We start from the raw sequence: 25,268 nt of genomic DNA, 5'->3' as shown, positions 1-25,268 counted from the left end.
AGATGTTGCCAATGGAACCATCAGATGGGTGGAATCGTAGAAACCATGCTGCTGAGCCATGCCACTGAAGGATAGAGCGGCAGAACATCCAGCCGCCGATGGACATATGCGGCCGGCAGCAGCAAACCACGATCCAGCCCGGCCATTCCTAGCGAGCGCCGCTCCGCGCCCCTCCAGAATGGCCGGCGCCATCTACCAATTGCCGCTGATGGTATCAGTGCCGCTGCTGCTGGTATCCAAGCCGCTGCTGGTATCACTGCCGCTGGCCAGCCTACCGCACCCCCCAACTGGTCGCTGATGTCCGAGCGACCGCTTCGCCAGCCGGCACGTTTCCGCAGGCCCGTTTCTGCGGCCGCCCAGCCAAAATGGCCGCCGGCAACCGTCCACCGCTCGCCCGCCTCTCCAGCCCCGTTCCCGGCAGCCGAGGGTCTAACAAGACCCAAAGATCTCATTTCGGCTGCCGGAAAGATGTTCTATGGGGTGGCGGGCCCAGATAGCTTAAAGACACCCCCGAGACATCGCGGCTAGGAAAAACGCCAGCCCACTACCTGCACGACTCTCAGATCGCCGCCATTTCCGCGCATGCTTAGAAGAATACACTAGTATAGACTAGAATTGGAATTTAAGTAACGTCTGTCATCTCGATTGTCAAAAGTGACCTTTTATCACTTATCAAAAGTGATAAGACTAAACACAGTGTTTATGTTCCTACATGAAGCCCTTCAATGACATTGTGAGAAAGCTAGTAGAAGCCATCTGTACTTCTGCAAAGAATGACTGATTTACATGTGCAACTCAGAAGAGTCCTCAGTTGAATCTCCTATATAATTTGTTCTGTTCTATTGCAAAGGGTGCCAAAATAAACAGCATAACTAGGCTTGCTAGTTCAAATTTTTAAAAAAGGGCCAGGAAAGGTACCATGGCTGAAAATCCCTTAGGAACCCGAGAAATATCTTGAGATCAACTCCTTTGGCATAACGTTTTGCTGCCATCTGCAGAGATGCATCTACTTTCTGGAAGTTCACTTTCACTCGTATGGAAGTAGAGGACTAAGGAGAGTATCACCCATATCTGCTCTTTCACTCCCTAAAGCACAAGATCTGTGTTGATGACTGGACTATGAGGAAAGATCTGTCATGTGGATACCAGGGAGCCATGCATAATCGTGTATACTTAAAGAGCTAAACCAGATCAAAGTTGCATTAATTCCACTAAATCATTAGGCAAACCCTGTTAATTCGTTGAATGTAAGCTGGAGAGTAAAAAATGGTGCATCCTAACCAACATTTTCCTTTCTGTGAACCAGAGGACTAACACACAGTGACCCAAACGCTTCAATGCCACACAGAGGTAGGACGGTATACCCAAGAGGGCAGAATTTAATATTATTCTTCATTTTCTTGCTATTGGATCTAACCTGAAGGGAAGGTGCTATTTATAACTGATCTTGAATTTGGACATTATCATCCACCCTAATGTGGTACATTTTCTTATAGATCTTGAATTTCTTTTAAATTTATTGTGAAAAAACAATCTCGGATTAGATGGAGAATTATTTGCAACAAGTACATATCTTTCTCTGTGATGTGTTAGAAAATAAAAAAGAGGATTTAGTATTTGTTAATGTTTCTCAAATCTGGAATATGGGATCATCTGATAAAAGCAGAAATTTAAAACAGACTGAAAAGATTGCTTAACTACCCTAATTGGGGAGACTTCCCAGTGTAGCCGGTTTTCAATTGAAAGTGGACACTGTCACTGGTGAAATGCAAGATGTTACTGCCTCCATGTCCTGCTTACAGTTTGTTACCCAGTGGGAAACTGGAGATGGGACAGGTGGGGCTTGGATTAAATCTAGATAAAATCTTGAATTCTCACTGATATAATTTTGTAATATAATTATATTTTTCCATCAACTCAAATGAAATTAAAATGATTGTCAGGAACACAAAACAGTTGCACAATCTCTTTGGCACAATTCAATGACTTCCTTACAATGGTCTCAGAACTACAATGACATTTCTTTTTGAAATTATGTAAATTATGTTTCATTGCATTGCCCATTTTATGCTACTACACTTTTAGAATTGGTAACCCTACATAATTCATTGGTTATCCTGCTAATGTTTACAATTTTTTTCTCACATGTACATGTGACCCAATTCTTTTAAACATAGCCAAATTTTACTATCTGTAAAATCATAGTTGATTCTCTGATAGGGCTAATTTGTTTTACAATTATTGCTTATCTACTGTATATGTAACTTGTTTATATTATATTAAGCTTCACTGTGTACTAGGAAGGAAGGAAGGAAGGAAGGAAGGAAGGAAGGAAGGAAGGAAGGAAGGAAGGAAGGAAGGAAGGAAGGAAGGAAGCCAGAAAAAAAGTGGAATGGAGGGAGGGAAGAGAGAGAGGGGGAAGAAAGCAAGCAAGCAAGCAAACTGTTTCTGGAATGTGGAATAAAAGAGGGAAAAGATTTCTTGTAATCTTTTCTCACCAAAGTATAAACTAGAGCAGAGAAAATGAACAATGAAAATATAGTGAGTAAAATCATCCAAGAAAACGTTCCAAAAGGTAACTATAAATTTTCCACAAGCAGATAAATATAATGTAACAACTAGATACATATAAACAATGTAAAACAGACATAAACGAACAGCAAACAGGCAGTTAATAGAAGAAATCTCTATTTTACTAATGGATCACTGGGTGTATATTCCTGGTGAAACAAACAGTATCATTTCCTGTAAACAAAATTAATCTCAGGTCAGGCATACAGTGAGGAATATCACAAATATTACAAAAATGTGATTAATCTTTGCTTTTCTGATAATACATAGCCATGAGTTCCTTTCAATTAGATGCCCAAGTTCTAACAACATTACTGTCTTTCATCAGAAGATAATTAATTGGATACTTGCATTCCTCTGATGCTTTACATATCAAAATGATTATTCTTCAACAAGTTTGTTTTTGCAACGTTCTGTCCTTAACCGCTGGTAGACATGTAGGTTTTAAACAATTTTTTCTCACATGTACATGTGACCCAATTCTTTTAAACATAGCCAAATTTTACTATCTGTAAAATCATAGTTGATTCTCTGATAGGGCTAATTTGTTTTACAATTATTGCTTATCTACTGTATATGTAACTTGTTTATATTATATTAAGCTTCACTGTGTACTAGGAAGGAAGGAAGGAAGGAAGGAAGGAAGGAAGGAAGGAAGGAAGGAAGGAAGGAAGGAAGGAAGGAAGGAAGGAAGCCAGAAAAAAAGTGGAATGGAGGGAGGGAAGAGAGAGAGGGGGAAGAAAGCAAGCAAGCAAGCAAACTGTTTCTGGAATGTGGAATAAAAGAGGGAAAAGATTTCTTGTAATCTTTTCTCACCAAAGTATAAACTAGAGCAGAAAATGAACAATGAAAATATAGTGAGTAAAATCATCCAAGAAAACGTTCCAAAAGGTAACTATAAATTTTCCACAAGCAGATAAATATAATGTAACAACTAGATACATATAAACAATGTAAAACAGACATAAACGAACAGCAAACAGGCAGTTAATAGAAGAAATCTCTATTTTACTAATGGATCACTGGGTGTATATTCCTGGTGAAACAAACAGTATCATTTCCTGTAAACAAAATTAATCTCAGGTCAGGCATACAGTGAGGAATATCACAAATATTACAAAAATGTGATTAATCTTTGCTTTTCTGATAATACATAGCCATGAGTTCCTTTCAATTAGATGCCCAAGTTCTAACAACATTACTGTCTTTCATCAGAAGATAATTAATTGGATACTTGCATTCCTCTGATGCTTTACATATCAAAATGATTATTCTTCAACAAGTTTGTTTTTGCAACGTTCTGTCCTTAACCGCTGGTAGACATGTAGGTTTTAAACAATTTTTTTTTCATTATTTGCTCCTCTTTGCTGGGTCACCCAGTTTAAGGGAATACTCATCTCTGTATTAGGTTTTTTGCAGATACCATCTTATAAAAGTAATCTGGTCAACAACTTCTACTCTGACTTTTATTATCCATATTGTTCTTTTTCAGGTATCACAGATGTAAAATTGCAGCTTTGGTGGTCAAAATATCTGTCTGCAGGGGGAAACACTAAGCACCCCTTGTTTACTGAACAGATTTGCAGCCTTCCAAGTACCAGCAGTTTCTTATGTCTCAGATTGTCTGTCAGTTTTTAAAGAGAAGCTTTTAAAATAAATCCTCAAAATCAGAAATGCAAGCACTGCAAGTTTCTCAAGTATAATGACCTCAGTTTACTAGAGTTCAGTAGAATGGTTCAACTTTCCATTGTACTTACATCTCCAGTTTAGCATTATGCAAATGTACTGAAGGCAATGGATAATTTAATGAACGATCAGGAATAATACCCCTTTCCCAAATGGTCTATTAAATTAGGGTTTTGCTGTACAATATTATCCAGAGTAAATTATTATATTTCCTCCATATTTTTCTAGTCAGCAAAAACATTCAAGGCAGCTACCAAAGTATTTAAAATGGAAAGAGACTATAAAGTTAAAAAACAAGGATTAAAATTAAAAGAGGTACTAAAATCACATAGTAGTGAAAAAAAAATTCTATGTAGGAGAGAAGGGAGACTAAACACAATTTTGGAGAACGGTTTAGAAGCAGGGAGATCAGTTCCCAATGCAAGGATGTCTGGCCTCGAACACCAGGACATTTCCTGCACATCTGAATAACTGGACAGGCTTGTAATGGTGGTTCTTCAATGGTTGGCCAGAGCCTAAAATCTATTCTCAACGAAAGAGCGATATGACACTCTAAGGCCCTAGATTTCAAGGGGACCATTAGTAAAAAACATATAAAGAGAGCCATGGCACATGCCAAATGGCCCCCCCAAAGAGCAAAGTGTATTATACACTTTGTATTTATGATGACCAAATTTTCTTGGAAAAATTAAAGGAAATATCTGAAAAAGAGGCAAATCTGAAAGAGGTTCACAAGGATTAAAAAATGGTTTAGATTATAATCTTTCTTTACAAAGAAAAATTCAAGAGCAAAATCTATAAAAACTTTACAATGCAAATTCTAATAAAATAACTAAAATCCTATGTCAATTTATTTAAAAAGGACCACTCAATTTCCATATTTTTCACATAAATGTGACTGTATCTCACTTGTGAGGTACAATTTAAATCACCAAAATAAAGGACAAAGGTGACTTTTTGAAAAATATATCTAAAGGACAGCTTTCTGAAATAAAAGGACTGTCTCTTATAATAAAGGATGGACAGTCCAGGTGTTACTACTACAAATATTGTCTTGCTGAAGCTATAAAATGTACCAATTACTCTCCCATGATTATATCCTGTAATGGGACTGGACAAGGAAAAGAGGAGAAAAAGGTTGGAAGGAGACCAGGGCAAAAACAGACTGAGAAACTTTTATGCCTTCCATCTCACAATCAAGCAACTCTGGGTGGCTTACAGTAACCAGAAATAACAATATAAATGATTAGAAAGTTAAAAATATTAAAACATTGGGCATTAAAAACTTAAACATCAAAATTAATAGTAAACTAGCTAAAAAGGATCAATGGATGGAAGTGGAAACTGCATCTAGGAGGGCTTAACCGCAAACCAAGTTGAGTTGCTGACCACCCCAAAGACCCTTCTTGTAATTTGCTTTGCATCAACATGCAAAGGCTTGGGCATGGCAGGCTCCTGGCCCATTTCTTCAACTTACAGCCCTGGAATCTCCAAAGTCTCCAAATCGCCCATCCAAAGTCTAACCAGGGATAACCCAGCTTAGCTTCCAAGGCCAGGACAGCCACCCCTTTTGACTTGGCCATGTTTGACCTAAAGGCTGGCCCCATTCCTCAGTCTTCTGCAATCAGTCTGAGTGTGTGTGTTTGTGTATGTGTATGCCCAGTCCCTTCCTTTGCAAGCAGTATGCGTGTTTGTGTTGAGTCTCACTCCATTTTTCTGCAGTGTTCCCTGATGTGCCCGAGTCCCAGTCCACATTCCTCTGCAAAGGTAAAGCACATATGTGCTAGTCGTTCCCGACTCTAGGGGCCGTTTCAAAGCCGAAGGGCCAGCATTGTCCGAAGACGTCTCCGTGGTCATATGGCCTGCATGACTAAACGCCAAACAACGGAACACAGTTACCTTCCCACCAAAGGTGGTCCCTATTTATCTACTTGCATTGTTTACGTGCTTTTGAACTGCTAGGTTGGCAGAAACTGGGACAAGTAATGGGAGCTCACCCCATTACACGGCACTAGGGATTCGAACCGCCGAACTTTCGAACGACAAGCTCAGCGTCCCAGCCACTGAGCCACCGCGTCCCTTATGTGTCCCATACTGTTATACAAAAATGAAATAAAAGAACGTATTCCTAGTTCAAGACCCAAATTCTCATGTAGGGGCAGGGGGAGAGGTGGCGGCTACCATTTTGACTTTTTTGACCTGTCCTCCTCGAACAGGGAACCTCTGAGGCGACGCTCCTCGTCAAAGGCCCACCCGGAATCGTCTCTGCCTAAGAACAGCATCCTAACGACCACCATCTGCACCCGTTTTAAGGATTTATGACCGCCTCTATTGCAAGGCAACCCTCAGTTCCCCCCCAATTTCCTCCTTTTACTTCAGGATTAACGGGGGTGGGGGGTAATTGAGAAGCGCGTCTGTAGCCCCCTCAGAGCGCCGGCGCGTCGTACCCGTGTTAGCGCATTCCACACGTCCCCGCTTTCCCTACCACCCTCAGCGCCGCGGGGGACGTGGCTTAGGCGTGGCCGCAGGGCACGTGGTCTAAAGTCCCGCCCCGCCCCTCGCGCTTCCCAGCAGAGGCGACGGTTGGTTTTGCGCACCTCCCGCCGCTGCCAGGGCCGCCGCCTCCTTCTCCAACGGTCACCCGCGCGCCGACGGGTTGTTTACTTCGCTGGCGGCTCCACCCACTCCTCCTCCCCCCGGCCCTCGCGTCCGGCGATTGGGCCTCGCCGCGGCCAATCCCGGCCGTCGTAGGCCCTCGAGGCGGGCGCGGGGAGAAGGCGGGGTGCGTGTGTAAGGCGCCCTTCCTTCAAGAAAAAAAAAAAGTTGTAAAAGGGGGGAGAAAAACATCCACCCTTTTCCGCCAAAATGCCTTTCTGCCCTGCCGATTGGCCGGCCGCGAGGGAATCGTGCCCACCATTGGTTGGCCGAGCTGCAGCTCAATCTGCAGCGACCGGCCTCTCTGTGTATGTGTATTTTTTTCTCAGTCACTCATCTTACACGCACGCACGGAGCTGCTCCGGCCTCCGCCTGGCGTCTGTTCCACTGTGTGAGACGATGATTGGACGGCGCCCAAGCCCCTCCTTCCGTGCCTCTTGTCTCTCAAAAACACACATACACACCTCGACTACGTTCCACTCCCCGGCCCCAACTATTAATCATTCCTGCCATTCATTGGGCCGAACGGCTGCCCATCATTCTCAAAGAGGCGTAAGAACCCACCCGTCAGCCAAGGGCGGGGTGGCTGAGGATTGGAGGCCCTGAGAAACCCCCGCCGACTCCCATTGGCTGGCGCCCCGCCCGCTCCTCCAGGCTCGGCCGCGGAGTCTCCCCGCGCCGCGCCGCCCCGCCTCTGGGCGGGCCCCAAGCGCGGCCTCGCCTCGCCTCCCCCCTTTTTCCTCCCCGCCCGCGCGGGAGGGGGTGTGGGTCACGTGATGTTTTCGCCGTGGTGCCGCCGAGCCTGCTCGCTGGTGTGAGGAGAGAAGCGGGAGAGTCGGAGGAGCCCGGCGCGTCCGACCGGCGGCGAAGGGGTGGAAGCCGCCGGCTTGTCCGCTGCCTCGCAGGCCGGGAGCCGCCGGCTGGGCCGACGCCGAGAGTCCCGCGGGCACACATGTCCGGCCGGGCCTGGGAGACCCTTCCCTTGTGAGGGCGTCTGCTTCTCTCGCCCGCGGAGCGATTTGGACCCTGCCCTGGCCCCTTAAGATGGCGAGCGCGCTGATGCTTGGCCCCGGCGGGGAAGGCGGCTGCACCGCGTTGGAAGGCAAAGGCGAGGCGGTGGGCACCGCGGTCGGAGCAGCAGCAGCAGCAGCAACGGGGGGAGGCGGCAGCGGCGGCGGCGGCTCCAGCGGGGCGTCCAGGCTGGCGGCGCCTGAGGAGGACCAGGAGCCGGCCGAGAGCGCTCCCTGCCCGCCCCCGGCTCAGCCCCCGCATCATCTCATGCTCCTGCTGAGGAAATCACCCAGCAGCTCCCTCTGCCTCGTCCAGGAAGAAGATGCCTTGTTGCCTGGGGACCCCGCAGCGTTGGGGCGAGCAGCAGCCCCTGCCACCCCCCTGGGCCGGAGTGGGCCTCCAGCGACCTCTGCCCGCGGGTCTGCCCTGACGCCCCCGGCAAGCATCACCTGGGGGGACGACGTGAGGAAATGTGGCTACCTGAGGAAGCAGAAGCATGGGCACAAACGGTACTTTGTGTTGCGGGCGGAGAGTCACCTTGGCCCTGCCCGACTGGAATACTATGACAGCGAGAAGAAGTTCAAGAGTAGCTTGAGAGCGGCGGCGGCTGGAGGGAATGTGGCCCTTTGCTGCCCGTCTCCCAAAAGGGTGATTCCTCTCTACCAGTGCTTCACTGTCAGCCGGAGGGCAGATGCCAAGCATAAACACATCATCGCCCTGTATACTAAGGATGAGTATTTTGCCATGGTGGCTGAGAATGAGCCTGAGCAAGAAGGGTGGTACCAGGCCATCAGTGAGCTCATGAGCCAAAGCAAGAGAGGGTTCTTGGAGCAGGAGGACCAGGCTGATCAGCAGTTGGACGATGACGATGAGCATTATGGAGCTGCCCTTCGCCCAGGAACTGTGTTCAAAGAAGTTTGGCAAGTCAATGTGAAGCCTAAGGGTTTGGGGCAGACCAAGAATTTGACAGGGGTGTACAGGTTATGCCTTTCCAGCAAGGCCATTCATCTGGTCAAGCTTAATACTGAAGTACCTTCTGTCCACTTACAACTAATGAACATTCGGCGATGTGGGCACTCGGAAAACTTTTTTTTCATTGAAGTGGGCAGATCAGCCTCCATTGGACCAGGTGAGCTATGGATGCAAGTAGATGATTCAGTGGTTGCCCAGAACATGCATGAGACTTTTCTAGAAACCATGAAAGCTCTGAAAGCCTTCTCTGAGTTCAGACCTCGCAGCAAGAGCCAGTCTTCTGGTGGTGGCAGCAGTACCAATCCTATCTCTTTCATAACTACTAGGAGGCATCTTGGTAATCTACCACCTAGCCAGACTGGCCTACAAAGAAGGTCCCGGACTGAAAGTGTTACAGGGGGGACTCCTCCCACTACCAAAAGCAGCAGTGCTTATCGCTTCAGAACTTCTAGCGAAGGGGAGGGGACAATGACCAGACCATTTAGATCAGTTACTGGAAGTCTGATTCATTTGAATACTGCAAGGATGAATTTGGGCCGCCAAGAAGGGAGTGGACGATATGTTAGAGCAGCATTTAGCTCTTCTTATCATACCAGGTCTGCTTCTCTACCAGTTTCTCATTTTCCTTCTACTACTAGTCCTATCAGTGTTTCTTCAGGAAGTGGGCATGGATCAATTACTGATAATTTTGTAAGGCCTTCCAGTTCATCTGTCTGTGGGTCCCCAAGCGATGGAGGTTTCATTTCCTCAGATGAATATGGTTCTAGCCCTGGAGACTTTAGGTACTTTCGTGTGAGAAGTAACACGCCAGATTCCTTGGGCAATACTCCACCAATCAGAGAAGAAAATTGTTTAAATGAATACATGTCCATGAACAAACAGCAAATGGATAATAGTACAAGAGATGATTACCGGGAGGCTGACAAATGCTTTAGAAAAAGAACATACTCATTAACTAAGCCTGCTTCAGTACCAGGACAACAGAAAACAACCCAGACTGCTTTAGATGAAGATTCCTCAGGAAGCCATGGACGCCTCTCTTGTTCTGAATCACCAAGATTCAAAAATAACCCTGAACCTGAGTATGAGGAATCAATTCTTGATTCTGTATGTAATCAAAGCAAGAATAAATCCAGAGATGATGGGTACATGCCAATGATGCCAGGAGTTGCATCTTCTCTGGCAAGCAACAGCGACTACTTGCCCATGACTCCTAAAAGCATGTCTGTTCCAAAACAGATTAACAGTTCCTGGTTGTCATCTCAGGCTGATTCTAAAGGATACATGATGATGTTTCCCCGAGGTGTCTCTTCACCTATACGTAATCCCTTAACTGAGTTTAATTCTAAATCTGGTCATGAAAAGTCAACAAATAATGAGTACATGGATATGTCTCCTGGAAATTCTGCTGCTCCAAAGCAACCCTGTGATCCAGATTATATGCATGCCAACATTGATTCCAAAAATTTTGGCTCCTATTTCTCTCTCCCACGAAGCTTTAAGGCTCTAACCGGGGAACATGATGAATATGTTCCAATGTCATCACCTGGAAAATTATTGTATGTTGGATCTGAAAATGGGAAAAGCATCAGCAATGAAGTTCTGGCTAATGGCCTTTCCAGATCACCCCATCTGAAAAGTTCAGAAGAAGGCCTTGCGCAGAATAGGGTTACTAGGCCTACGAGACTTCCACTCGGTACTAGAGGTAGTAATACCATACCAAGAATGTACGATCGCACAATTCCACTTGAGCCATCTAGCCCTGGTGAATATATAAATATAGATTTTGGTGAAAAAGCAAGTAATACGCCATATTCTTTATCTGCAGAAGGATCTCCATCATCTCTTGGATCCAGTAGTGACCATAGGCAGTCACCACTTTCTGACTACATGAGTGTTGATCTGGATGTCCAGTCCCCCAAAGCTGCTAAAGAACTATCTAACTCTCTGACAGACATTTCAATTTATGCAAATTCGAGTATCCCTAGAAACGTGCCTGATGCTGATTATGCTAGACTTTCATTTGGTACGGCTTGTGTTAGCACAGCATGTGGTAGGATTGATGACTACACCGAGATGACCTTCAACATGGCAGCCACACCACCTGGACCATTTGCCACTGAAAGCAAAAACGGATTAAAGATTGATAGTCCTCCTTCTATAGTTAACCGACTGTGCATTGTTGACCAATATGCTAGTCGCAGGGACTTCCCTGTTTCTAATCCTGATCCACCTGTAGTACCTAAAGTCATTCGAGCTGACCCACAAGGAAGGAGGAGGCACAGTTCTGAGACCTTTTCTTCTGCAGCCACTGTTACCACTTCTTCCTCTTTCTTTACTGACAGTAGTAAAAGGCACAGCTCGGCCTCTTTTGACAACGTGTGGTTGAAACCTGAGGAACATATTTCAGATGGCCATGAAAGCAAGATGTCCAGAGATACTTCAACTGGATTTCAGAATGGCTTAAATTATATAGCTCTGAATTTACGGGAGAATTCACTAAACTGTGAGGAGAGCCCTAACACACCAAATTGCCACCTCCCAAATGGTACTCTAAATCTGGAAAGTGGAGTATATGTAAGCATAGATTTCAGCAGATCAGACAGTTTGAAGTGCAACTCCGCAAGGAAAGGTTTGTAATTTTGGCAGACACCTGCTCTAATACTTAATGCATGTAAAGTTTCAGTATATTATTTTGAATTACTACTTTGTAAAATATTCTGTGTACCTTAATTAACCCCTTTCATTTCCCAAACCTTTTCCTTGGGTGGTATCACTATATAAGGCACTATCCCCTAAACAGCCCTTCTTCTCTGCTAGACTGCAATACCCACCACCCTCAACCAAATGTTCAGTTGCAGTCAAGGACAGACTGAAAAGTTCTGAGCAAAAACAACAACATAGTCCAAAGTCTTAAATCATTCGCACTAAATGTAACTCCTTGACGTGGTATTCTTTTTTGTTGAATTATCCTTATTACACTTGATAATACAGTAATCAGATTTAAAATATTTGGGTAGGCATAAATCATGCTTGCACTTGTAATTTCCAAGTTTGGGTCAAAAGTCTTTCAGTATAGTAGCAAAAAAGCAATAGCTGTACACATTCCCAGAAATCTTTGGACTGTCCGTTTTAAATCCTAATGTTTCAGGTGCCTGAAATTTATTTTCTAATTAGTTCTAGAGATCCCTTGCAAAGCAATCACATTTTCTCAGGTCTTGGAGAAGAAATACTCTATTTTCAGTACAATTTCCCTCTGGTTTTTTTCCTGTAGCAGATCATGTTTAAGAGGCTGTAGGCCAAAGTAAGATTTGTGGCGTCATTTGTTTTTATTGTTTTAACTTTAAACTATAGTTTTATAAAAGTAACTATTACAGTGAATTAAGTTGGGTTCCCTTCCCCCAAAGATTTCTGGGAATAGTAGTTTTTGGAAGGGAAAGAAAAATAGAACACACCTCTGTGTTCTATTACATGATTATATGATTCTAATTACTGGTTAAATTAAGGTCACTTAGCAACTAATGATTATTTGCATGTATTTTCTGTACATAGTATTTAAAAATACCAGAATGACAACTGAGTAATACATTATTATTATTTTTTAACAAGAACTCTTTGACTGTCACTCCATGTACAGACATTATAAAAGTCTCCTAGAGTCCAAAATTTTGAACCATATGTTCTGTGTACACCTTACATTTTGGGGGCAGTTTCTAAAATCGACTCCCGTGTTGGAGCTCCCATCCGCTGTGATTATTAGTTATACCAGCTGAGAGTTGGGGAGAGGGATGAGGTTGTAGTTCAATGCTTCCTGAAGTCACCAGGTTGGGAAAGTACTTTATAGCCTATGGAAAAGATTACATAAAAGATGAGTCAATCTGTTAAGCAGGGCATTGGGATTTAGAAAAAATATGCAGCTTGCCTTGGTGTACTTTTCTCTTGTTTTGACTTTGGCTAGATTCAAAGCATTTAAGTATTCTCCCTAAGCTATTGAATTTCAGTCATGCGTGGAATGTCATCTTTTTGAAAATTAAGTGCATTCAGTTTCATTAGAATCAAAACTAGTGAGACCTTGTACTGCTTTGGAGCTGCTTTTAAGAAAAGTTTAGTTTATATCTGTAAAGTGTAATTATACCTACCAGTATATACATATATGAAGTGAGAAATTGGCTTTCTGTAACTGACTGTAGCAATTTAAAACTACAGATTAAATTTTTAGCATGTTACTTACTATCTTTTTGCTTATTGATACCTCAGTTGAAAACTTAAGAGAATGATTGCATTTGCCTGTGCTTAATTTATGTATTACTCTACTGAGGTTTACCATGGTAATTTAAATATGAAAGAGATGAAAATTTGGGAGTGGTAACAGTTGCTGAGTTTGGTACACCTTACATTTTGGGGGCAGTTTCTAAAATCGACTCCCGTGTTGGAGCTCCCATCCGCTGTGATTATTAGTTATACCAGCTGAGAGTTGGGGAGAGGGATGAGGTTGTAGTTCAATGCTTCCTGAAGTCACCAGGTTGGGAAAGTACTTTATAGCCTATGGAAAAGATTACATAAAAGATGAGTCAATCTGTTAAGCAGGGCATTGGGATTTAGAAAAAATATGCAGCTTGCCTTGGTGTACTTTTCTCTTGTTTTGACTTTGGCTAGATTCAAAGCATTTAAGTATTCTCCCTAAGCTATTGAATTTCAGTCATGCGTGGAATGTCATCTTTTTGAAAATTAAGTGCATTCAGTTTCATTAGAATCAAAACTAGTGAGACCTTGTACTGCTTTGGAGCTGCTTTTAAGAAAAGTTTAGTTTATATCTGTAAAGTGTAATTATACCTACCAGTATATACATATATGAAGTGAGAAATTGGCTTTCTGTAACTGACTGTAGCAATTTAAAACTACAGATTAAATTTTTAGCATGTTACTTACTATCTTTTTGCTTATTGATACCTCAGTTGAAAACTTAAGAGAATGATTGCATTTGCCTGTGCTTAATTTATGTATTACTCTCTACTGAGGTTTACCATGGTAATTTAAATATGAAAGAGATGAAAAATTTGGGAGTGGTAACAGTTGCTGAGTTTGGTAGATTTTAAGATTCTGACTTTTGTTTCCTTTTTCAAAAGCCATTTGCGCACATGCAGTTCATGTGTATGAGAGTTAGTGTGTAGTGTGCAGTTGCTACAATCCAGCCCAGAATTATGAGTGCTTAAGTTTATTGACCTAGGACTCCTTATTCTATGATTAATCTATGATCACCATATCACTATTCCCAGTGATAAAAATGTGCTTTCCTACTTGGAAGTAGTTGGAAGCCTTTCAGGTCCTACAGAAGTAGTTTTCAAGTATCTCTCCTTAATAACTGTACCAAATGGAACGATGAAATATAATAATGTCAGAGGAGATGGCTTACGTCTCTCTTGTTGCTATGTTCTGACTTTATTTTTACAGCCCCACAGGTCCAACAACTACTTTATTCTAGCATACTGTAGGAACCCAACTTTTGTGGCTACTTGGACTTCATTTTGTTGTGTGGACTTTGAAACAAGAATAAAGTGAATAAACAATGACTAAATTAACCATGGCTCAGTACATATTGTGAATACAGCCTTTTTCATTTGATCTGTGAGCAAAGAAAGGATGGACATCATTACACGCCTATTCAAACTTGCTTAGGCTACTTCAAGGCTGTGTCTGGGACATGTTTGTCTCTAGATGATGTAGTCTTATTAACAATCTAACATCAGAGGTGTTTTCAGTATTCTGTGATTAAGAGCTAATCATAAAGGTGCAGCTTATGTTTATGATACAGGCTGAATTGCTCATTTACTTTAAGCATCTCCACTCAAATTGTGTAACATTGTTTACATGTAAAATGCAACAAATTTTCCAGAAGTATGAATTATGGTGCAGGGAATCTGATTCTTTTATTCCAAGGCTTTATTACTTATATGGGAAGTCTAAATACAAACGTTTCTGCTTAAAACTGTAAAGCAAAACGTGAGTTTCAGGTAACTTGTTGAATACATCTATTTTTCTCAGCATGTTTCACATCTGGCTTAATAATGTATACATCTTTTGCTTAAAAAAGATTATTGCTTTAACATAATATTGCATATTATTTCTGCAAATAGAACTTGAAAGGGTTTGTTCTTCAGGATTACGGTATATACTAATTAACACAAAAAGTTAATGAACTCTGAAAAGTTTTGTTGTGAGAAGCAAGACTCATCTGCCAGAAATTGTGCTGCACTGAAGTTCCCCTTTTTCCTGGGATCCAAACAAAATATTGCTAGCAGTTATTCTTTTACTATGCCCCTCCTCCATGCTTTTTATGAATAGGAAGAGTTGATTCCTCTTGCCAAACAACTGGAAACTAGGGAAGCAGAACATTATATTGTGATAAATTGAAGGTGACATCTTGTGAGCAGGAGTAAACATTAGACTGAAGTGAATTGTAACAAAACACCAGTCATTTCTTCTCACAGAAAAGTTAATTCAAGCTGTGGCAGTTTGTAGCAAAGGAGTGGAAACAGGAGTATCCAATTCAACTCTACTGTTTATTCTCCCAAGCTTGTATTTGAAGCTGCTTTTGGCAAGTGGTTTTAGGAAGAAATGTCAAGCAAAAAGTCAAGAACCTTTCCCCAATCTTTTATTTCTTCTTCCAGAATGCTCCTCCTCCCCCCCTCCCCCAAAGCTGATTTGCTTTAACACAAGCAGCTCCTGGAGTTTACTACATTAAGTCAGAGCTAAAATGACCTGATTTTATTTTCACATAGTGTACATTTTTTAAAAAAATAGTAACTCCTCAATTGTATTTGGCTTAAGCAATTGGAAAACAGTTTACATCTCCCTCCCCCTCAAAAATAATTAAAAATATAGTATCTGATCAAGAGACTTAAAATGGAAGAGATTTGTACAAAGAAAAATTTAATACAGTTTTGTTACATTTCAAAATAAATATCAAAATATTGAAAATTTTTGGGAGAAGAGTACTGGCTAACCGTTCTAATAATGCACTTTTCAGATGTTTTATAACATTGAAGTTCCAAATTCTGGCACAACTGTTTACATATGATGCACATCTGAATTTGGTAAATTGTGTGTAATCTTCTAAAGTGCAAGGAAAACTGTTTCACATACAGGTAGTCCTCAACTTATGATCACAATTGAGCCCCAAATTTCTGTTGCTAAGTGAGATATTTGTTAAGTGAGTTTTGCCCCATTTTACAACTTCTCTTGCCATGGTTATTGAGTGAATCACTGCAGTTGTTGATAACATAGTTGTTAAGTCTGGCTACCCCATTAAGTTTGTTTATCAGAAGGTCGCCAAGGGTGAACACATGGCCCCAGGATATTACAACCAACATAAATACAAACCAGTTGTCAACTGTCAAATTTTGGGGATGCTGCAGTGGTCATGAATGTGAAAAATGGTCATAAGTCAAGTCACTTTTTTCAGTGCTGTTGTAACTTTTGAGTCATCACTAAACAAACTTGTAAGTTGAGGACTGCTTGTAGAAGAAACTCACTATTGGAGGGCAATTTAGATTGTAATAAGAATGACAGAACAAAACAGGTATTATTGACTTTAGTTACCTTGCTTGTAAAAACTATATTGATTGTAATCATGAAAAGAACTCTCTTCTACTCTTGACATTGTCCTATTTATTTGACCTGAAAAAATTCCATTCCAAAGCACAATCTGTAATAGAAATATTAGCATGGTATTTCACAGCCTGTACTCATATAGCATGCTAAATCTCTAGTTGGTTACAGGGCTGCACCTGCCATCTACTCCCTTCAGATACTTACCTGGGGCTATGTGTGTCATGCAGACCTACCCGGCCAATTACATATTACGGAAATAATCAGGTTTTCTAATCATGACTTGTTTAGCAAATCATGGTTTAATATGGTCTGAAATGTGTACATACAGCCTGCTCTAACACGCTCAATTTAGTAATACAGTTTCTGCGTTATCAGTTCCTGTCAGTTCAATACCCACAGCATTTTTAAAAAGCTTTTTTAAAATAAGTGCAAATCTTGAGTTTAATTTTGTTCTGATTTTTTTGTTTCAAATCATACAGTTTAGATACTGAAAAATGATAGTATCATTTGAAAATACTTTGTTAAACCGAATGTATAAAAATAAGATGGCTTGCTTCCATGCATGTTGTTCACTCCCAGTCTTCTAAACTTGAGAAGATTACATATGGATATTTGACATCATGTGCCTAAACAATGCAAATAATTATTTTACTTGCAACCTGAAAACCATTTAGTTGGGGGAAAAAGCACAAAAGTTAAACTAAAATTTTGGTTGAAAATTGCATATATGGTACATTGAAAGGAAAAGTGTAATTGTTGAAAGCTTGGCTTATATTTCTGTTTAAATTACTAAAATGGAATTTCTTGAGTAACATTATGTTTGGTAAACGCACATTGTATCTTGCAATAGTTTAATGAAGCTACTTCAGTTTTAGCATTCTTTAAGCATGTTGTACTCATCCTAATTTATTGATTGTTCAATGTGCAAGACTGTCTTAACACAGAATATGATCAATGTTGGAAGATGTAATAGCATATACCATTTGCTTTGAATTTATACGATTAGAGATTTTCCTATATAAGAATAGCAAAGAAAAATCTCTCTAAATTGTTAAGAAAATAAAATGTCCAAGCTTCACAGTTGAAACTGCATTTTTGTACACTTCTTAAGTAACTGGCACTTCAGTGCAGTCATAAATGAACATGAATTTGGAATTTAAGATTCTACCTGAAGGTGACAAAAAGCACTTAACAGTTCTGAATAATCGCAAGAGTTTGAGAAAAGAAATCTGTATGAGCAAAAGTGAACAAAAAAGTGACACGTGGCTGCAGTAGTGTTGGAATGATGTGTTCTCTTTCCAATATTGTGTAGACAGAAGTGTCTTACTCTGAAGTATTGTTAACATATTTCCCTGAATTTTGGAAGGCAAACGGGAAGAAAAAGTGTAAGGTTTAGCAGCTGGTGGATTATCCAATATTGGAATCATAGCATGCATTACTTATTTATTAAGATTTAGTATCCAGGACCTGGTTTGTTCCCAAATGCATAGTTTGGTCACATTTGGGACACAAGCCAGGTCTGGTTTTGAAGCTGAAAGTTTCTAAGAGGTCTAGGGGGAGAAATGTGAGATTAAAACATGGAGACTTTTGTTTACAGTACATAACACAAAAATGTTTTGGTTAAAAGTGAGGAAATATCTTTTAAAAACTGCACAATCTTACTATGTGGAAAGGGTTGGGGGAGGAAGAGAAGGAGGAGAAATCCTCACCACTGTTTGTCCTAAAGTTATGACTCATCCATAAACTGTTTGTATGACCCAGAGAGCCGCCTGCTTGGCCCACCCTACAAATTGCTGTTTGTTTTGTTTTTTAAACTTGGATCACATGTAATTGTATTAGGCATCTGAAAGGCAGCCTAATGATTACCTTGATACTGTACATGTCGAAACAGAAACCTATGGCTTTCTGAGGTGAATTGGCTAAATTGAAGAAGGCAAAACATAAAATAATGCCACAACTATTGGAATGGCCATCTTTCCCAACGTGGGCTGGGTGCCTCCCGCTGTTTTGTGATAAGGATTTTTCAGCAACTGAAGCTGTAACTAAATGCTGAAAGAAACTTCACTCAGTTTTCTGCCTATTAGACCATTGTTGAACATACAGGAACTGTTTCAGAATAGAAGCAGTACTTCAAATAGATCAAATAGCTGTTTGCATGGCCTCTCATCCTTATATCTGATAGGGTAGTGACACAATAAAACATCTAAACTGAAAGACGTTTTATGAATGTATATGGGGGGAAAGGGGTGATATCAATTATCACAGAGATGGATTTCCAGAACAAAAGGACTTTCCCTTGGGCTCAATTTCTCTTCTATATGACCACCCAAACCATATTAAACATTTTAAAAGGGCATGTTTTGGAACAAATGAAGATTCCTTTTAGGGTGTCAGTGATAGAGGCATCCCACTGTTGCTTCTATTGTTGTCTACCCATGTGGAGAAAGGTTTCCAGTTTGTTATTTTTCCCTTTGCAAATCAGATTATCCTTTTTTATACTGTCCCTCCTCCCAGGTTACAACCCTAACCCTGCCCCTGACATGCTTGGTTTTTGTTTTTACATGTAGGAAGTGTCTGATATTTGGTAACATTCAGATATTATCCTAATTTGCTAATACAATTATTCAACAGGATATTTGTTAACATGTGGTTCAGTCCTTTGAGGCAAGAAAGAATGTTGGTACAAAGAGAGCCTGTTGTTAAGGGAGGACCAAATCCAGAGGGAGGAATTTTGTAATCACACTGAACTTACACAGTGGGATAGATGATTGGTTTAAAGACATTCAGTAAGTGGCTTTAGCATGCATATGTGAAGGGGAGAGCTACTGGTATTTTGCAGTGGCTGGAAGAGAGATAATGGCTGGCGTAATTCTAAAAACTCAAAATTTTCACTTTTCTGTTTTTGGAAGTGGAGTTGTTGATTGGATTTCATTTTTCTTTTCTTTCCAGTAAATAATCTTTGGTGGGTGGGTGTGTCACTTACCTCAGATCCCTAATTCTTGAATGATAACAAATCCCATAAATAACAAAGTTTAGGATGATGGGCTATATACATTCATACAAGCCTCTTCTCTTTTGGATTGTCTGAAGTATAAAAATATGTTAGTTGCTGCTGCTTTCATAATGAATTAGCAGTAAAAATCTTTATGCTGTTATAACGTTTTTGTCCAGTAGTTCCATTCATGAGGAATTTGAATAAGCAGCTGGATGATAAAACTTGCTCATCCTGTCTGAAGAAAGTAGGCAGAACTTTGGCATTAGTATCAAAAAGTAAGAATAAAGTTAAATTATGGATTCTTTTTGTGTCTGATTCCTTCAGTTGTAATTTTGTTTCACTATTTTAATTCAAGTAGGTATCTAGAAAATCAGAGTATGTTGTATTAGGTATTCACCTGAATTTTAAATTACTTGTTGGGTAAATGTAATGACACACTTCCACAATGTTAATGTGGAAATTTAAAGTCCCAGGGCACTTTAGCTTCTTCATTTGCTATTACTTTGTCTATTTTGTGGTCCCACCAGTTCTTACTTGCAAGCAAATGGTATTTCTTGCAGATATTCCAATGCATCATTGTTGCCACTTTGTTGTTTGTAATCCATCTGTGTGATCTTCTTGCAAGTAGGTGGTCACTATTTCTTCAGCTTTTTTGCAGAGATGGCATTGCTGTTTTTTGCTGTCAGTTCTGGCTTTGCATGGATTTGTTCTTATTACTATTACTTTGCTTTTCACAATTAAAAGGACAAATTAAAGTAATAGATTCTCCATTTTAATCCATTTTGTGAGATTATTTCAAGATGAAGTGTTAATTCTGGGGAAAATCTTGGGTATCAAAAGAATCTTGATATATAATCTTGCTTGCTTGCTTTGCTACAAGAGATAGTTGGGACAAGCCCCTCTTACCTCCAGTGGAGAGCCTAATCCTATTCCTGGGTATAAATTGTGTAGCAAATAACAGCATTTGGGAAACCTTAGGCTTGTAAGTTTGCTTGCTTGAGGGATACAACGTTCCACCCAGGTGGTGTTTCTTATCTTTTGTAATATTGTGAAAAACCATCCAACTTTTAGAAAAGCTGTTGTGTGCAAACAGCTTACAAGTGACCTGCATGTGCTTTGATTTATTTTAAAATTTTAAATTTATTAAACTAATGGATCACTTGATTTATCTCAGTGTGAAATACTTTGAGCCATCTGAATTTCTTCTGTATTAAGTGGTGAAATGAAATCTAAAAGAAAAAAAAACTTTAGGGAACTCCTTTTCATGACATCATTCCTAGTTAATACCAAATTACAATAATTGTAGTTCCTTTAGAACAGTGTCAGAAATATTGTTACATTTGTAGTATATTACCAAGGAAGGGATTATGGAATGCCTTTAGTGGAGCAGAACTTTATATGTTTAGAAAACCTATCATCTGTTGCTTCATGCTTTGTAAATATTTACTTATCTAAAGAGAGAGAAACAGATTAACCACAGGCAGGTAAAAAGGCAGTGGGAGCGGGAGTGACTTTCGATTTCCTGCTGGCTTCCCCATTGACTTTACTTGCGTGAGCATCGAGAATCATAATCACATGAACACAGCTGACTGTGGTGGTGCTGCAGCAGCCACAAGTTTAAAAAAGAACTGGCCTGAAGATTTTTGAAATTTCAATTCCTTTGGAGTAAGGAGTCCTGGATTTGGGGCACATTCTTTAAGTTAGCACATTTTCAGTAGTTCAGTTTAAAAAAATGTTGCTCTGTGATGCACCATTTTGGCTAAATGAAGGTTACAAACCAACAACATTGAGAATTTTAATAGGATATTGAGCCGTGGTGGCGCGGTATTTAGAATGTAGTACTGCAGGCTACTTCTGCTACCTGCAGGCTGCCTACAACTTGGCAGTTCAATCTCACCAGGCTCAAAGTTGACTCAGCCTTCCATCCTTCCGAAGTGGGTAAAATGAGGACCCAGATTGTTGGGGGCAATATACTGACTCTGTAAACTGCTTAGAGAGGGCTATAAAACATTGTAAAGTGATATATAAGTCTAAGTGCTATTGCTGTATAGATTCTAAGGTATATGATAAGATCCCAGTTGATTGGACATCATTCTAGTAAAATAAATATTGCACCACAGAAGTATCTATATACTCTTATTATCATCATTTACATACCTATGGGCTGCCTTAAAGGAAACAAATGCAGGACATCTTCTGATAATCTTCTGGACAGCTGAGACAGTACAGGATTACATGTAGAAATTCAGAAAAAGAAATTTGGCCATCATGCACAATAGTTTTGAAGAACAGGATATGGACTGGCTTCAATGGAATTTTTAATGGAGTTTCATAGCCATCAAGTGACCTTGAAAGTATATGAATGTGCCAACCAGAGTTTTAGTTTGAATTCCCGTCGAAACAATGCGAAAAAAATGTCCTTTTTCCCTCCCATTTCAGTTGCACTAAAATATTTTTGTTCTTTTCCTAGACTGATGGCATTACCATGGAAACCATTGTGAGAAGAGCAGGCTTTCCAGCTGGTATCTCCATAATTGTGTGGTGCTTTTGGAAGCAGAGCCCATCTCCAGCCAACTCTGTTCACTTCCACCAGCACAGACGCGGACATGCATCATTGGAATGAAATTTCATTGAGGGGTGGTTGAGTCTACAGTCGCGCTAATCCAAATGAACTTTTGTCATGGATGAGTTTGGATGAAACAGGTTTTTTTTTTCCTCTCCCCACCCTGCTCCCTGGCTCTCCTAGCACCATCTGTGAGACTATACGAATGCTCCAGTAGAAAAAACGATAACTTCCTGCACTACTTCTACACCTCCTGCAGCTGTTTTTTGTTTCGAGAAGTTGCAGTATCAGAGAAGCTTCCTATCATGGGTTTGCTTTTCTTGTACTTGAAGTGATAGCTGAAACAATTTATCATTGGCTTAGAATTATTATTATTATTATTATTGGCAATTATAAACCTATTTTGAGAGGATGGGGAACACATGTCAAGGCGATAATCCTAAGCAAACTTATTTGTAACTCATTAAAATCAGTAGATCATAGTTTCAGAGCTAGAGGCCTGCAGCTAGTTTTTGAATAGTAAAATTCCAACACATACATGCACACAACACTCCCAGTTCCCCTTAGCTAAAACAGTAGAGTCTGGGAGAACGCTTTTTCCATTGCCTGCCTGTTCTTGCATGCGCCATAGAGATGCTCTTTTTTACCTTATTCCCTGCCTTCTCTAGAGAAGCTACCACCTCTCTTCTCCTTCCCACCTTGGCAGAATAGTCCTTTCTCAATTGTTCCCCTGGTGGCCCCTTGGAAAGTGACCGCTGATGGTAGCTGCAATTGCTGGAAAGCAGGTGAACTAACTGCCAGTTGGTGGGTGGGAGAACCTAGCATGGTTCCTCTTTTCTTCTGCAAGAGAATAAGACAAGCAGAGGTCACAGTCTGGTACTCAGTTACAAGGGAGGAAGTGTCTGTGAATTTATTGGTACTTAAAGGCCAGCACACATAGAATGGGGCTGTGAATGAACAGTCCTCTCTCATGCTGATTGATCTCCACTAGGTGATGGGGAGATTTCACAGCCACAAAGAGCAATTTGCTATAAACAAGAGAACTGGTACTCTCTTTTTTTTGTTCGTTTAATTTCACTTTACGGTACAATAAATTTATGAGTCCTATATCTTTTTTTAAAAATAAATCTATGTCCTCTTAAATTTAAGAGTGTTCTGAGAATATCTGGAATGTAAAAAATAGAATTGAAGAATTGGTTGTATCTTGATTATAGTTAAAGCATTTTCTTATGTCCCTGTATAGTTACTTCTATGACTTTTAAATTTTGGATAAATGAGGAGTTGATTTTTTTATAAGCTGAAATGGAAAAAAAAATTGCAGACTTTGCAATTGTATATTATCCTTACGTTACAATGTTAATGTGCTGTAGAGCTTTTATAGAGAGAATCCCTTAATCTTACACTTTGATAAAAGATCCCTTTTATTTGGAGCCATTCTTTGATTTTCCCCTAAAGTTAGCAAAAATGTAACTAATACTTTATTATTATTATTATTAATAATAATAATATTATGCCTAATGTGAAAAGAAGACCTTTCTTACTAGGGGTGTTGTTTAAAATTGGAAATTCAAAATAATAGCGAAAGCTAGGTACATCAATCCTAGGCTTCTGTCCTTAGAGAACGTGACGCTAGGGTCGGTACATTGAGTGTGCATTAATAATTAGAAGCACTGATATTTGAAGGAGTTGAAAGCAGGACACAGATCCTCAGGTGCCACATGGCTGATATTCCTTTACCTTGAATATTGTACAAATATGAAGTGCTGCCTCATGTTTTGACATCTGAACTTTTGTAAAGCAAATTAGATCCTTTTCAGTTTTGAAGTCCATCACCATGTACTGGAATCTTTTTTGGTTCGATTTAACGTGCTTGTCACCTAAGGTCTAGGGAACTTTTGCCAAATATAGCCGATACTGATGAATTTACATGGAGTGCTGTAATCAGAAAGGGGGAAAAACATTGCAGAGTTTAAAAGCACAGATGAGTTTCTGAATCTATTAAAGCAGGATTTTCAAGAGTAAAGTTAACCAGTTGCTGCTAACTTTAAAAGTATGACCACTTTTCTAGATGGCAGTGCTGTCTTGCCAGGTTCTTTTGGTTAGGATTCTGTAAATTGGCAATGCAATAGGCTAGCCCTCACCAAAGGAGCATCCCAACCAATTTGTTTAGTTTGCCTATCCCAGAATCCCCAGCCATGCAAGCAGGAATTCTGGGAGTCTGAACATCTCTGGAAGGGTACCAATTTGGAAGAGGCTGCAGAAGGTACTTTTTACATCTTTTAGTTGAATAAAATTGGGTGACAGTTCAAAGAGATGAATTGTGAAAAATGTTTGATGAAAGCCACATTCGCTACATACGAATTCCCGAGGCGGCCATAGAGCACTGATTTTACAAATGCTGAATCAATGGGTAACCTCACAACTACTGGTACAAAGATTAACAGGTACAGCATAATAAAATATGCAATCTTTCTTGTCTTAGTTTACAGCAACTAATTTATTCAGTATTGTGCTGGAGGACCATCTCCCAAACATATCACTCTGTGTGGGCCACCTTCCAGCCACCCGTTTGATGCTGCTGTAGAGTACAGAGAAACCAACGATGGAACAATGTTTGTCCTGTAAATTTTAATTTGATATTGGACAGTTGTCTGTACAAACTAAAAACATATATGGTTGAAATTGTTCATTATATTTGCTATTTCTGCTTCACTGATCTGTTTAAAGGTTTGAGCTGATTGATCTGGCTGTGTCTTCCATTGTAAATATTGTTACATTGTTTTTCATGGTAAAATGCAGCACATTTGCAATTTTGGGAGACTAGCTTGAAGCTCTGTATAGTGTTTATATTTATCTGAATTGGCTTTCCATAGAGCTACTTGCAGTAAATGTGTTCATGTAGTGAGTGGTTGAGTGATTCTTTAGACTCCTGACTTAAAGAGCGACATGCGCCCATGTTTAGTTCATATTAAGAGTAGATTTAAAATTTTAAAATGCTTCACATGTACCTCTTCAGCTAAACACTTCTGTGGGTTGTTTTGAATGCCCCAAGGATACTATTTTTTATTATTTAAAACTAAGAAGCACGAGCCCAAGTGTGATTTAAATGAAAGTATGATTTAAGACATTTTTTAATATATTATAGTTTAACTCCTATGTAGCTCCTTTTTTCTTTAAAGCAGGGGTGTCCAGCCTTGGCCATTT

At 40.3% G+C, this 25,268-nt stretch overlaps 1 protein-coding gene across 1 annotated transcript; it reads left to right on the top strand.

The window, feature by feature from the left end:
• The first annotated feature begins 7,670 nt into the window (after nt 1-7,670).
• IRS4 (insulin receptor substrate 4) lies at nt 7,671-24,965 on the top strand. Its single transcript, XM_058196977.1, has 2 exons — nt 7,671-11,527; nt 21,972-24,965. Exons 1-2 carry the CDS (start codon nt 7,957-7,959, stop codon nt 21,974-21,976), a joined length of 3,576 nt encoding a protein of 1,191 aa, XP_058052960.1. The 5' UTR covers nt 7,671-7,956; the 3' UTR covers nt 21,977-24,965.
• Nucleotides 24,966-25,268: the final 303 nt, after the last annotated feature.

The sequence above is a fragment of the Ahaetulla prasina genome, chromosome 11, assembly GCF_028640845.1.
Source record: "Ahaetulla prasina isolate Xishuangbanna chromosome 11, ASM2864084v1, whole genome shotgun sequence".
In the NCBI taxonomy this organism is placed as follows: Eukaryota; Metazoa; Chordata; class Lepidosauria; order Squamata; family Colubridae; genus Ahaetulla; species Ahaetulla prasina.
This window is presented reverse-complemented; position numbering and strand designations above follow the sequence as displayed.